This window comes from Peromyscus leucopus, chromosome 8b (genome assembly GCF_004664715.2).
Source record: "Peromyscus leucopus breed LL Stock chromosome 8b, UCI_PerLeu_2.1, whole genome shotgun sequence".
Classification (NCBI taxonomy): domain Eukaryota; kingdom Metazoa; phylum Chordata; class Mammalia; order Rodentia; family Cricetidae; genus Peromyscus; species Peromyscus leucopus.
Window position 1 is genome coordinate 36907774 of NC_051086.1, and position 12659 is coordinate 36920432.

Sequence of the window (12659 nt, forward strand, 5' to 3'; positions counted from 1 at the left end):
GAAGGTTCATTTTTGTCACTATGATTATTTCAATCTCCAAATTTGGTAGAACTTATTTTGTTGTCTTTCCTTAATGGGGATCTGTGTGACTGGACCACATGTGACCGTGAGCTGTGGTCCAGGAGCTACCCCTGAGTGGTCCCAGACCCTGCAGTCTGGGGTGATTTGAAGGACAGACTGGGACTCCACCTGGGTACAACCTTGTGGATTTGTAAGCCCTGCACGACCTCTGTTGGTGATAGGATGCATTACCTGCACCAAGACACAATGGTAAAACCTGCACACAGGGAGAGGGAGTGAAAGGGTTTGAGAGGATGGTGTGTGTGTGTGTGTGTGTGTGTGTGTGTGTGTGTGTGTGTGTGTGTGTGTGTGTGATATTCTTTTTATAAGAAACCTTCAATTAAAATTCCTCCATTCTCCATTGCCTTTGGTTAGAGCGTTAATGAGAGGAGAGTGATCTTGACTTTCTGGATGCCCTGTACCATTTCTGCTCTAATAATCTGCTCTCACCATGGTAACCTCAGATGCAGGAAAGTCATGTGGCATCCCAGAGGTCTTTAGTTTTATTGCCAAAGTTGTTAACCTCTTGGTTTTCTCTGTTCTCGTTTTCCTCGCCGCTCTGTGGCTTCTTCTTAGCACAGTTAACATGTAACCTCAGCTGACCAGAGCAGACCAAGCCGCAGGGCTCCTGCCCAGAGGGAGGTGTGCTCCAGACATGGCTCTTTACGACAGCTGTTCCAGTTGATCCACAATCCATTTTTGTCTTGATCTTTTCCCTTTTCAAAAATAAACAGGCAGAGGCTCGGGATGTGCTTGCCTGGCAAAGTACCTGTCTAGTATGTAGCCCTGGGTTTGATCCCAGCACCACATACACTAGGCATGGAGACAATGCGTTCTTATAATTCCAGCACATGAGAGGTAGATGCAGACAGATCGGAAGTTCAAGGCCATCCTAACAACAAAGCAAGTTCCGGGCCAACCGAGGCTGCATGAGACCTTGTTTCAAACAAACAAAAACAAAAACAAAAAATAGGTCAGTCAGGGGTGGTGGGGGTTAAGGCAGGAAGATCATAAATTCAAGGCCAGCCTGGGCTATGTAGTGAGACTCTATCTCAAGGTGGGGGGAAAGGGGCAATTGAGGATTAATTGAAAACACAAAGAACGGCATAACTAAGTCCAGAATTTAAGTCATCCGATATAAACTTTAGGAGTTCGGATTTACTGAGCTGGGTCGATTGCACTAAACTTTGAATTAGGAAAAAAAATAGATTCACTGTGGCATCATTTCCAGAAACATGCAATTCTAAGAACTAGGTCAGCCATTAGTAATTTACAGAGGTCTTTGAAAGACATGTATTTTACTAAGTAGATAAGTTATAGTTAAAAATTCTATCAACATAAAATAAAGAACAATCAGACCACAACCCATAGAACCATAGAGGCTATATATATAGCATGGAGGTCCCTAGCACGACTGTGGCATATAATAAATTTCAGTTTTACTCAATTATTGAAAAAAATAGCCAAATGAATGGAAACACATGAACTATGAACCAAAGGCTGAGGGGCTCCCAGCTGGATCAGGCCCTCTGAATAGGTGAGACAGTTGATTGGCTTGATCAGTTTGGGAGGCATCTAGGCAGTGGGACCAAGTCCTGTGCTCATTGCATGAGTTGGCTGTTTGAAACCTGGAACTTATGCAGGGACACTTGGCTTAGTCTGGGAGGAAGGGACTGGACCTCCCTGGACTGAGTCTACCAAGTTGATCACAGTCCTCGGGGAGGACTTGTCCTGGAGGAGGTGGGAATGGAGGGTGGGCTGGGGGTAAGGGGAGGACGTGGGGGGGGGGAGAATAGGGGAACCCATGGCTGATATGTAGAACTGAATGGTATTGTAAAATAAAAAATATATATCACAAAAATATATATATATTTAGAAAAAGAAAGATGTTACCAGTAAAAAAAAAAAATTATACATCATCACATGTGAAATTACATTACAACAACAAAAAAAATTCTATCAACAATTAAATGATGTGGATGACTAGCAGATATTTGAGCACACTTAATTGCGATTTAATAATGTTCTTTGTATTTGTGTGCCTCATTAATTTGCATAGACAATACAAAATGAAATTTGACACAATAGATTTTTTTCAACTTCTAACCAGTGGACCTCTCCTTAGACATACTGTATTCGGGAATAGATTTATCATTTGCCTGACTCATAGAAATGTGTTTTTTTTTTATTTCTATCTTTCATCTTAAATTATTTATTTTTGTCTTTATTATCTACAAGCAAACTTGAGTTAATACCTTTGAAGAACTGAAAGTACTATGGTTCTTCAAATATACAAATGCTTATGGTTTTTGTTGTTGCTTTTTAAAAAAGGTTTTTGAGATTTTATGTATTTTTATTTTATGTGTATGGGTGTTTTGCCTGTATGGATATATGCCCACACACTATGTATATGCAGTGCCCTCAGAGGCCAGAAGAGGGCAACAGACCCTAGGGAACTGGAATTACAGGTAGTTAATTGTGAGCTGCCATGTAGGTGCTAGTAATGGAACCTGGGTCCTCTGGAAGAGCAGCCAGTGCTCTTAACCATGGAATTATTTCTCCAGCCCCTGGAAAGTTCATGTTCTTATGAGATGAAATAAATGGAGAATTTGGAGATACTTCATTCCAATGCAATGTTTAAATGTTACAGTTTTTTTTTTTAATGAAAGTTCTATAAATCTCATTTCAGTGACAAGTTTCAAGAAAGAAAGCGACTGTTAGGCATTTTCTTTCTTATTTCTTCTATAAAATGTATTAAAAGTTAGAAAGAGCCAGGCATGGTAGTGCACTCAGGAGGCAGAGGCAAGCGGATCCCTGTGAGTCTATGTAGAGAGCTCCAAGCTAACCAGAGCTGCACAGTGGGAGACAGTGTCTCAAAAATAAACATAATACATACATACATACATACATACACACACACATACACACACATACATATACATACATACATACATATATACATACATACATACATGCATACATACATACATACATACTCACACACCTATATACGTATGGGGCTGGAGAGATGGCTCGGTGGTTAAGAGAAGTCGTTGCTCTTCCAGAGGACCTGGGCTTGATTCCCAGCACCCACATGGAGGCTCAAAACTGTCTGCAACTCCAGTTCCAAGGGATCTGATACCCTCTTCTGGTCTCCACAGGCAAAACACTCATACACATAAAAATAATTACATAAATAAAATTGGAAAGCCAGTTTTATGGACATAAATGAAGATTAAGAATCCTCCTTTTTAGTACACTCATAGACAACTTTCTAGAAAGCATATAATTAATGCACAAAACAAATTCATGCCTTATCGTTGACCTCCCTCCTGAAAACAGCTCAAAGTTTGGTGCCCACAGTTAAAGTCATCATTAACAATGGATCTGATTTCTTTCTTTCTTTTTTTTTCCCATCCACTGCCCAGACTTTGAGTCACTCAAGTCGATTGTATAAGTATTTTCTGGAAGAATGTAAATGGACCCAAGGCAGCTCTTGACAGCCTGAAGGCGGTGTTGCTCTGATCTGCTCACTGAGGGGCTAAATTGTGAGCTGGATTCAGGCCTCGGGCCTGTTTGGCATTCTTTGCAGGGCTGGATCTGGTGGTGCAAGCTCAGGCAGAACAGTCCCGCAGACAGCTGTGTGGAGGGGCTGCGTGCTCAGCTGCGCTCCAGGAGCTGATTTGACAGACACCCCAAATCTGCCTGTTTTAAGCCCTTCCCCTTGAGACCCTGTCCCTTCAGTGTCCACGCCACCTAAATAGTGTCATGGAGCTCTCTCTGTGAAAGTTACTGTTCCTATGCTGCACTTTCTATGGCTTCTGCCATCACAGCTACATTTCCAGTCTCTCTCTCCGGGACTGAATGTAGAGTCCTGCCCAAGTAAACCAAATGCTCCCCATGTCCCACTAGGAAATCAGAAGAGCTGGTAGCCAGGCTGCAGACGTTGTATCCTGGCCTTTGCCTCTCCTTGGAAAAAATCATAATAACTTCATAAACAAAAGAGGGTAGGAGAAAGGTGTGGTCGTGTAGCCCTACTATCCCAAGAGGGGGAAGCAGGGAGATAAAAGAGTTCAAGGCCATCCTAAGCTATATAGGGAGTTGAAGACCATCCCAAACTACCCAAGACCATGTTTAAAAACAAACAAACAAACAAACAAAAACAAATAAATCCAAAAAAAATTTCACCACAAAATGGTGATATCTAAACTTTTAAAAAGTTTTTTAAAGTTGTTATTCATGTTTATTTTATGTAAGTGTTCTCCCTGGGTATATGCAAGGTCCCAGAGGCCAGAAGAGGGCGTCAGAAGCCCCGGAACTGGCAGAGATTGTTGTGAGCATCCATGCAGGTACTGGGAACCAAACCCTGGTCCTGGTAAAAGCAGTGAGCACCTTTAACGCCCCCATCCATCACTCTAGCCCTGTAATTCCCAATTTAAAAAAGTAGACCTTCCGTGACATTTTACATAAAATGTGCTGTCTTGTTGGTTTGGGGCCAGAGCTCAAATCTCTCTAACTTCCCCATCTCTAACCATCTGACCTTCCTACCTACCCCTCTTTCACCCCACCTCCACAAACCTCTTCGTCTCTCCCTACCCCAGCCTTCCTGTCCCTGACTTTCATACCCACTACACTCCATGTCACACCACCTGAGAAGTGGCCTGTGTATGTTTCGTGCTTCTCAGTATCCTAAGCTTCCTCCTTGGGACCTGTTTCAAAGAACTTCAAGTGTCTTAGGATGGTTTATGTGTGATAACAACACACTGGGGGAAAATTGCATTTTACAAAGACTTGCAGTCCTAGTCCTCAGAAATCTTTCCTATTTTGAGTAGCAAGCATATGGAGAAAATTTTCAATATTTTATATGTATGGGTGTTTCTGCCTGTATGGATATATGCCCACGCACTACATACAGGCAGTGCCCTCAGAGGCCAGAAGAGGGCAACAGATCCTAGGGAACTGGAATTACAGGTAGTTAATTGTGAGCTGCCATGTAGGTGCTAGTAATGGAACCTGGGTCCTCTGGAAGAGCAGCCAGCCAGTGCTCTTAATAACCATGGAATTATTTCTCCAGCCCCTGGAAAGCTCATGCTCTTATGGGATGAAATAATAGAGAATTTGGAGCTACTGCATTCCAATGCATTGTCTTTCTCCACGAGGGACTCAATCCCTCTGACACCTTGAACCCGAAGACACTGGTCTTCCTTTAAATTGTTTCTGTCAGGTGTTATGGTCATAACAATGAAAAGAAACATAAAAATGAAACACAGCCCCAATACTGCCAAGACTGGGGTGTGACTTATCAGAAAGAAAGGCAGTCAACTCACACAGAAGCTCACACTGGCTCACAGTCTACTGGGTTTTGCTTCTTTGCATAAGTGGAAAGATGGATGATCCCAGGTGGGCTCGGGTCCTCAAAGACACGGGCTCTTCCTGTCTCTCCACTTCTCTCTGATCTTAGTATGTTGTCTTTTCACCCCGTGGTGAAAGGTGGCTGCAACAGCTCTCAGCACCACTCACATTCGAGTCAGGAAGAGGAGAGGAGACAGAGGTAGCCAGGTCTGAATTTTTTATTAGGGAAGCAATTTTTTTTCTTTCTTAGTAACCAAATATGGATCTCATGGCTATCCTCTAGCCACAATGCAGAGCTGAGAAGTGGACTGTCATGGTATGTCCTGGACCCAAACTAAATCCGGGTTCATTAGCATGGGGGAGTGGGGATGGATAGCAGAGAACTGGTATTCCTCACCCTACAGTAGTTATGCCCAGCTCTGGCATCTCTTACTGAATTGTAGGTTCCATGTGAGTAAAAGCTATTTGTGTGTCTTTGTATTCCTGACACACAGTACCTGACACACTGTATATGCTCAGTGAACATTGATTATCTAAAGCTATTCCTGAATCTGTGTTTGTATTTTAACATACACACTTTGACACAATTTTAAAGTATATATTACAATGATCTTTAGCCAGCTCATGCTTTAATAATAGGAGTTATTAAACTCATTAAACAACAAAAATCACCTACCTTGGTCCCAGTTAGCAGGAGACAATTTCTTAGAGATTGTGCCACTCCAGTGTTCATCCCCAGTTCAGATATAATATTCTCGGAGAACTGCCTGGGAGCCTTCCCGCTGGAGCCCAGTACGACAGAAGCACTATGAGACACTCCTAGGCCATCCCTCCATCCTCCCATGTACTCACTATGCCTTGCAAAGAGCTTTTGTCTGAGAAGCCTGGGCTCTGCCTCATAGAAGGCAGTAGTGAGAGCTAGATCAGATCTTTCTGTGCCCCCTCTAAAAGACTTGACAAAAGTTCATGGCATGGGCTGGGGATGTAGCTCAATTGTAGCGTGCTTGCCCAGCACACACAGAACCCTGGGTCCCGCCCTCGATGATACAGAAACTGGTGTAGTGATGTCTACTTATTACCTCAGCACTGGGGAGGTGGAGAAAGAAAGGGGAGTCATATGTTTTAGAGCATGCTCAGCTGCATAGTGAATAAGGCCAGCCTGAGCTACGTGAGATCTTGTCTCAAAAACCAAAACTGTCCACAGTAGAATATTGTTCCACCTCATTGTGTCTTCCTGTCTCTTTGCACTCAGTACAGATTACAGTGTCTCTAGGCAGCCATCTAAAGCAGACACCGAGTCCTCACGGCAGCCTCCCTCCATATCACATCTTGTCACTGTGTCTCTGATTCATTCTGAACTGCTTACCTATCTCTGTCTGCCTCTACCCTATGTGTAGAACAGCGTTTTTCAACCTGTGGGTGCAAGGCCTTTGGGGGTCAAATGACCTTCCACGGGGGTTGCATATCAGATAGCCTACATATCAGATATTTATATTACAATTCATAACAGTAGCAAAATTATAGTTATAAGTAACAATGAAAAAATTTTTCTGGTTGGGGGTCACCATAACATAAGGAACTATATTAAAAGGTGGCAGCATTAGGAAGCTGAGAACTACTGATGTAGATTATTGTCTTGTTTTCAACAAATGGAACATATACTTCCATTCTTAACTCTTCCCAAAGCCATCTTCCAATTTCTCCTGGAGACCTCTTTCTACAATGCATGTGCTGTTGCACTCTTTAAAAATCTCCAGTCTAGCTGGACAGTGGTGGCACACACCTTTAATCCCAGCACTCAGGAGGCAGAGCCAGGCAGATCTTTGTGAGTTTGAGGCCAGCCTGTTCTACAGAGAGAGCTCCAGTCAGGACAGGCACCAAAACTACACAGAGAAACTCTGTCTCAAACAAAAAAAATCCAGTCCTTTCCTCTCGTGCTTAGGATAAAGTTTGACCTTCTCAGCCACTGGACTATCTAGGTCTTCAGCCTCATACCTCCCACATTTGACTTGCTTATATAATGACAAGAAACCACTTAGCCATCCCTTTGGACACCTGCTTCTTCTCAACTTCTGGTTTTGTTCTTGAGGGCTGTGCCTGTGGTATCCTCCTTTCATCCACATTTCCCTGTTTGCTGTTTGACTATTTGTTTATTTAAGACAGGGTCTCGTGTATCTTAAGCTGAACTTGAACTTGACATATATCCAAGGGTGACTTTAAACTTCTTGTCCTCCTGCCTCTACCTCATGAGTGCTGCTTGTGTGACACCACACCCTGTTTTTATAAGACACTAGGGATTGAACGCATACCTCATACTTGGAGCACTGCACCAGCTAAGAGCCATCCCCAGCCTCAACTGTTGCTTTTTTATTTAACACTCACTTGACTGCAAAACCTTCCCTAACTACACCTCTCTCTTCCCTAACTCAGGTCTGTGCTCTTCACTCTCGGCACATCATGTTAAAAATTGCCCAGCATCCTTCAGTCTGCTCTGTAAACACTAACTTATACCACTTTGGGTGTTGGTATTTAAGACTCCTCCTTGTATTCTCAGTGCCTAGCAGAGCAAGCAACCTGTTAATGTCTATTGAGTTGCTGAGTGAATGAATGAGTGAGTGAGTGAGTGAGTGACAAGAGGAAAGGGTGGCTTTCCGAAATATCAAATGGGCTGAAACATGTTTGAATATAAGTTTGACTTAGCATGGTATGCTAAAGTCAAGATGCCTATTCCTTTATGCCTGTTTATTTTGACCATGCATGCTATAAATGCTGTGGTGTTTTTTTCCCTATTAAAGATATATTCTGCATTTGGTTTTTAGGTTAAAGCCATTTACATCCATTGTGACATGTTCTCAGTTCAAAACGGTTTGCTGACACCAACACTAAAGGCTAAGAGACCCGAGCTGAGAGAGTACTTCAAAAAACAAATAGAAGAGCTTTACTCGGTCTCCATGTGAAGCCCCAGGGGGGCTCTTCTCAGTCCAGTGAACTTTGCAGCAATAGTATGGTCATTCTTGAAAGAGAGGAATCAGAGTGACACAGCCGATAAGGAACGAGCACCCGATCTTGCGACTGAGCCTTTCCTGACCCGTGAAGTCTCTAACAATATTTTCTCTACCATCACCAAGTATACTTTATTTTTATTAAATGATATTGTAGCAAGCTGCTAAAAAAATATCGCAAATGGCAATGTAAAAACAAATCAAGACACTTTCTCAAGAACTGTGTACCACTAAAAGTAATATATTCGCAATGTTCACAGAATTCCATTAAACATAAAGGAAAAAAGTAACTGATATATTGTACTTAATTATTTGTGGAATAATAATCAGATACAGCGAATGTCTAGGCAATGTGGACTACCTCATTAAATAACCATCAAAGGTCGCAGTGAGGCCAGACTCAAAACTTAAAGCAAGATGTGGGAAGTCACGCCCAAACAAAACATGGTAGTTTGCATGTGACCTGACTCTCATCCTTTAACATGACCATCCTTGTTGATGCAAAAGCCTTCTGTCTGATTTTTACTTTTATATGGAAAAAGGAAATGTAGATGTTCTTTTTAAAAGTATTATATTTATTTAATATCTCCCAAAGTTCTTTCAGTACATTTTCTCATTGATCAAACTCACTGAATTATTCAGAATCTACGTATAAAACTACATATAGGGTATGTGTCTTTACGGAATTCTTACCATAATAAAGCTTAAAAGATAGCTGCTGACTGCAGCAAATGGAGCCGTGGCAAACACTCAGGAGAAGGAAGACACTCAGTGATTTCTTGGGGTGGGTGACAGTCCGTGTACTTGTGTTCCTGCTAGAATCTTTCCCCTTTCCATTTTCAGTATGTCTGTGCCAAGTCTGGGAAACACACTATGGCTGAAATTCTGAACAACTTTGCTTTCCTTCTTATAACTATTAAGGCAAATGTAAGGAGGAATAGATGTTATATCCAAATAGCTCTTCAATGACATGATATGGAAGCACTTCTTCAAAATTTTCCTAGAAAACTATTTAAATCCAACATAGAGCAAGATCTGCTAATGGTGTAATTCCATTCTTAGAATCTCTAGATGCTCCTAAGTTTGACCATTAAACCTTAATTGTACCACATATTTAGATGCATCCTGAATCTGGGTGCCATGATTCTAATGTCGCTAAAAGCCTCGATACCATGGACAGCGCAATTCAGGCCAGCATTATACATCCTGTGCCTGAGGAGAGCAAGGTCCCTAGGGAAGTCTTTCTTTTCTGTTGGAACAGGACTCTGAAAGTATATGGAGAATTCATGCAGTTCACATGACCTTTACAAATACATATGTGATCAGTGTGGCAGGACAAGAACTCTTTAGACCTGGAGGAAATCCAACTTGGTTTGTAGGTGAATGTTGTCAGTTAGAACCTGAATCATCATGCAGGCCTGTTGGATGGTTCCAACCTGTTTGTAGGTGAATGTTATCAGTTAGAACGTGCATCACCATGCAGGCCTGTTGGATGATCTACATCATTGATCTTACATGTGTTTCAATCATGCTGAGTCTTGACCTCAGCTTCAATTGATGTACTTATTCGGGTACTTTTTTTTTTTTTATTCAGGTACATTCCTTGGGCATAATCTCTCTGAAGACTCATTGTTGCACTTATAAATTTGATTTTGAATAAATGAGCAAATTCTGTTCACATTAATTTGTTTCACAGGGTGGAAGATCAAAACCAGGGCCTCGCACATGCTAGGCAAGTGCTGTCCCACTGAGCTCCACTCCCAGTGTGCATTAAATTTGGAAGACATTTCTGACTAGACAAATAACACATCCAAAGCCACATGTGGGAAGCACTGGCTTTTTAGATACTTAATACATATTTGATAATTAAAATTGAAGGTCATTACCTGAATTAGATACTCATTATTTTAAGGGCAAGCAGTTCTGCATTTCAAATAAAAGAAGCTGTTTTCCATTGTCCTACTTGACTAAAATCTCATAGCTGACTTTGATTCCAACAGAATTTTTGAACAGTGCAATTTAAGCAAATGATTTATCCCTATTCTATTTATTCTTCATTGTCGTTAGATGTGATTAAATATGGACAACCTTTGTTTGTTGCTTGTCTCTCAAAAGATTTTGCATTTCTGTTGAACTTCCCAATCTGGGTGGGAACTATCACACTCCATGGGAGGGTGCAGATGTGCTTAGAAAGCCAACGGTGGGCCCTAAATGCATTGTATGCTCTCTTGCTCCTCTGTGAAACGCTACTTACGTTTGTAACAAGAAAGAAATGAAACAGCATGTCATCAGTGGAAAAATCCTTCTTGCGTCATATTTCCCAACCTTATCTCAGGTGATGAAAAATAAGTTTGTGTTTCTCTTTGACCAATATAGGATAAAAGCTAAGTGCTTAAGAACTTGTCATAATCCCAATGGGCACCACATACTGTTTCAAGTCTGGAGGTCGCAGAGACTAGATTCCTTAATCATAAATATGTTCTTAAATGTTTGGCATTTGTGTCTATTTGTCACTCAAATGTGTTCCTAATTCTCACTTTTTTTTTTAACGAATCAACCCAATTTGGGTAAACACTACAAAACAAATATATGCATTGCCCCCATTAGCCACAAAAGATGTCTTTATACATAGTATTGAGACATCCCCTCCAGATGGTAGAGAAGACTGGTAGGGTGTGGTATGCAGGCCTAGCTCCATGTATTAGGATCTCAAACTCAGAGGTTCAAGGAGTAGCCATACCCTGTCTTCCTCACAAACCTGAGGAGGGGGACCCCAAAAGTCTCCATTGAGAGTTTTACAGCCAGGTAATGTTTTAGCAATTTGAAATCAGCACTTAAAATTTGATTGTATTGTCCATGAGAGAACTATTGGTTATTAATTATTCTGCCATAATAAATGAATTGTTCTGTATGTTTCACATGTATTAAGCACAAGTGTGATGCAGTTATTTTAAATGCAAAATACTAGAAAATGAATGTAAAGAATGGAAAATTATATTTTTTGCATGAAAATAAACTACTTACAAAATTGCTTAATATCTCAGGACAAAAGAATGAATAATCATATGTAAAACTGATAAATCTTAAGTTGGCTGTATTTTCTTGACAGTTTTAATTTTAAGAAAACACTACAATGATAAAATGGATCCTGACTGTCTTAAGCTCTCTCTTAAGTATGCTGCCTAATTCTGCCTGTGAATCTACAAATAATCCCGTGAGAATGAGTGCAGCATCCATGAGGACCAGTCCCCCGAATGAGAATCTCTTCACTGAGAACACATTAATAGTTGTACTACAGAGGTGCTGTACATTTGAAAATGTAAGCAAGCATTTCTAAATCTAGTCCCAAACACAAAGGGTTTTCAGGAGGTAATAATGCCAGTTAAGCATTCATCTGACCGCTCAGTTTACTTTTCCTTGTTAAATCATCGCAATGATTGCATGGGGAGGAAGAAATGGCTATTTTTGAAGAATTGCATATTCTACTTTCAATTTTTGAAAATCAAGGAATTAAAATATTACTTTTTAAATATGCATAGATGTACCTTAACTGTAATTATATTTTAGTTTGCTTTGTTATAACAGCATGAACATCAAATACAAAATGCACTTATGAAAACTTTTGTAAAAAATAAAGTTTTTTTTATTTCTCAAAATTGTTTATAATTTCTTTCTCTGTTATATGCTTCTATGATGTAATTCCCTCATGAGAATGTGTTTGATAATCATCAATATGGTGTATTTGGTACCCAAGCATGAAGCTTTTGCATCAGCATATTCCGCATCACCTCTAAGTTTTCAAAAACTTTAAGTAGTGAGACATGATTAATTATGGACAGCTTAGGTGCACCCAGAAGCTTTCCTTTGTGCAGGCCTTTGCTGGAACCCTTGCTATTATCAACCATGTCCTGGATTTAAATCATTTTCAGTCTTCCAAAGAACAAATAACTCTTCATCATGAAGGTGGTCTTTAATATTTCCTCAATGTCATCTTTTTTAAGACAGGGCTTCTCTGTGTAGCTTTGTGTCTTTCCTGGATCTCACTCTGTAGACCAGGCTGGCCTCGAACTCACAAAGATCTGCCTGGCTCTGCCTCCCGAGTGCTGGGATTAAAGGTGTGAGCCACCACCACCCAGCTCTCCTGAATGTCATCTAACCAACCATAAACTAAAAGAAAGACATCCTTCCTTCCTCCCTCCCTCCCTTCCTTCCTTCCTTCCTTGAGACAGGGTTTCTTTGTGTAGT

At 40.9% G+C, this 12659-nt stretch overlaps 1 protein-coding gene across 6 annotated transcripts in view; it reads left to right on the forward strand.

The window, feature by feature from the left end:
- Positions 1-8708, forward strand: part of Acsl6 (acyl-CoA synthetase long chain family member 6) — a 59526-nt gene extending 50818 nt beyond the window's left edge. For all 6 annotated transcript variants that reach the window (XM_028879996.2, XM_028879997.2, XM_037201355.1 and 3 more), the window contains one exon: positions 8232-8708. In XM_028879996.2, the coding sequence (XP_028735829.1) occupies positions 8232-8369 (138 nt within the window). In that variant the 3' untranslated portion in view covers positions 8370-8708. The remainder of the gene's footprint in view (positions 1-8231) is intronic.
- Positions 8709-12659: the final 3951 nt, after the last annotated feature.